Source organism: Orycteropus afer, unplaced genomic scaffold (assembly GCF_000298275.1).
Source record: "Orycteropus afer afer isolate SDZICR_OR568_19922 unplaced genomic scaffold, OryAfe1.0 scaffold00804, whole genome shotgun sequence".
Lineage (NCBI taxonomy): Eukaryota > Metazoa > Chordata > Mammalia > Tubulidentata > Orycteropodidae > Orycteropus > Orycteropus afer.
Window position 1 is genome coordinate 266,324 of NW_006922391.1, and position 2,137 is coordinate 268,460.

Here is a 2,137-nt window from a genome sequence, read left to right on the forward strand (position 1 = left end):
AGGAGTGGCTGGTGGGTTTGAACCGCCAGCCGTCTGGTTAGCAGGCAAGTGTCTTAGCCACTATGCTAGTATGTTTAAACTTCCAGCTTTCCAGTTAGCAGCTCAGAATGTAACCACTGTGTCACCAAGGCTCCTTACTGGCATTATAGAACAGAAGACATCAAAACAACTCACTGTTGCCAAATTGAACCTTTAAGAGATAGCATATCCTATTCAACAATTCCTTTGCTTATAGTAATGGTTCATGTAGATTCTTTATCCTGAAACTATAAATTAAATTGTATATAATATCGATAAACTATTTCTGAAGTATTTTTAAAAAGCTAGAAATTTATTTCAGAGAGTTACATTACTTTGTAGTTCTAGTTGCCAATTTTCTTGCAAATTATTTTTGAAATTGTCTACACACAGCTGTCATCAGGGAAAATGTAATTTTTTCTTAGAAGGATAGGCTGCAAACAGCAGAATAAGATTATTTTTGAGAAACTTCATGTGTCATTTTGAGTGGAAGCTGAATTCAGCTATAAAGCTAAGCCCCCGTGTAATTTATTCCCATTGCAGGCACTTTAACTGCACTTCGGATGTGTTACCAAGGTTATGGTTACCCTTTGATGCTGTTTTTGGAAGAAGGAGGAGTGGTGACTGTCTGCAAAATCAATACTCAGGAGCCTGAGGAGACTTTGGACTTTGATTTCTGCAGCACCAATGTTATTAACAAAATCATTCTGCAGTCAGAGGGTCTCCGTGAAGCATTTTCCGAATTAGATATGACAAGTGAGGTCCTACAGATCACTATGTCTCCTGACAAGCCTTATTTCAGGTACCTGGAAAGCAGTGAATTATAGTTAACGTGGTATATACTCTATTTCTTCACTTAGAAGTTTGCTTGGGATGGGGAATTTTATTATCCAAAATCAAAAACCAAACTCACTGCCACTGAGATGATTCCAACTCATAATGACCATTTAGGACAGAGTAGTACTGCCCAAAGGGTTTCCAAGGCTGTAAGGTTTATGGAAGTAGGCTTTCTCCCATAGGGCAGCTAGTAGGCTTAAACCACTAACCTTCTGGTTAGCAGTCAAATTCTTTAACCACCGCATCAACAGAGCACCTTTCCCGCCCCCCCAAATTATCCAAGTTCCTAGAATTTTCCGAAGTTTAAGGGGCTTTTAATTCTACCTTATAGTTTTACAGAACTAGAAATTTAAGATGCAGGCAAATTAACCCATTCTTTTTCTAGGTAGTGTTGGTTTCTAGATGAGAAGTCCAGTCCTGGTTCATAAATTAGTGGTCTTTTCATTATTATTATTTTTTAATTGTGATTTGGGTGAGCATTTACACAGCAAATTCATTTTCCATACAGTAGTTCACATACACTTTGTTTCATGACATTGACTATAATTTACCCTAATGCAACAGCTCCCTTCCTACTTCCTCCTGATAGTTACCTCTTCCCTGTGTCCATCCCTCCATGCACTCCTGCCCCCTGAGCTGTCTCCCTGTGCATAAGCAGCCCTTCTTTCTCTTATGATTGTTCTCTCCAAGGAGTGTATCTACCTCAGGTAAACGTTCAGCTCATATGCCTGTCTTTTGTTTGGCCGGAAGCCACAGGTATAGGTTCAGTTCCAGACCTGAAGGGCAGTTAGAGGCCATTGTCTCAGTGGTTCCACGAGGCTCTATCAGACCAGCAAACCTGGTCCCCCCCCTTTTTTATTTTTTGGTTTTTCCATTATTGTACTACGTCCTATTGTAGATCAGGTTACATATGAGGAAAATTGGGCTTAAAGTTTTGGAAAAGACATTTGTATTATGTTGTTGTTGTTGTTAAGTGCCATCGAGTCGTTTCCGACTCATAGCGACCCCATGCACAGCAGAACGAACCACTGCCCAATCCTGCGCCAGCCCCACAATCCCTGCTATACTTGAGCCCATCATCGCAGCCACCGTGTCAATCCCATCTCGTTGAAGGCCTCCCCCTCTTTCGTTGACCCTCCACCCTACCAAGCATGACATTCTTCTCCAAGGAATGGTCCCTTCTAACAACATGACCAAAATAGGTGAGACGAAGTCTGGCCATTCTTGCTTCCAAGGAGCATTCTGGCTGCACTTCCACCAGGACAGATCTGTTAGTTCTTTT

At 41.3% G+C, this 2,137-nt stretch overlaps 1 protein-coding gene across 1 annotated transcript in view; it reads left to right on the forward strand.

Moving 5' to 3' along the window:
- RAD1 (RAD1 checkpoint DNA exonuclease) overlaps positions 1 to 2,137 on the forward strand; it is a 16,029-nt gene that overhangs the window by 3,287 nt on the left and 10,605 nt on the right. The window contains exon 4 of the mRNA XM_007957828.2: positions 562 to 820. Within this exon, the coding sequence (XP_007956019.2) occupies positions 562 to 820 (259 nt within the window). The remainder of the gene's footprint in view (positions 1 to 561; positions 821 to 2,137) is intronic.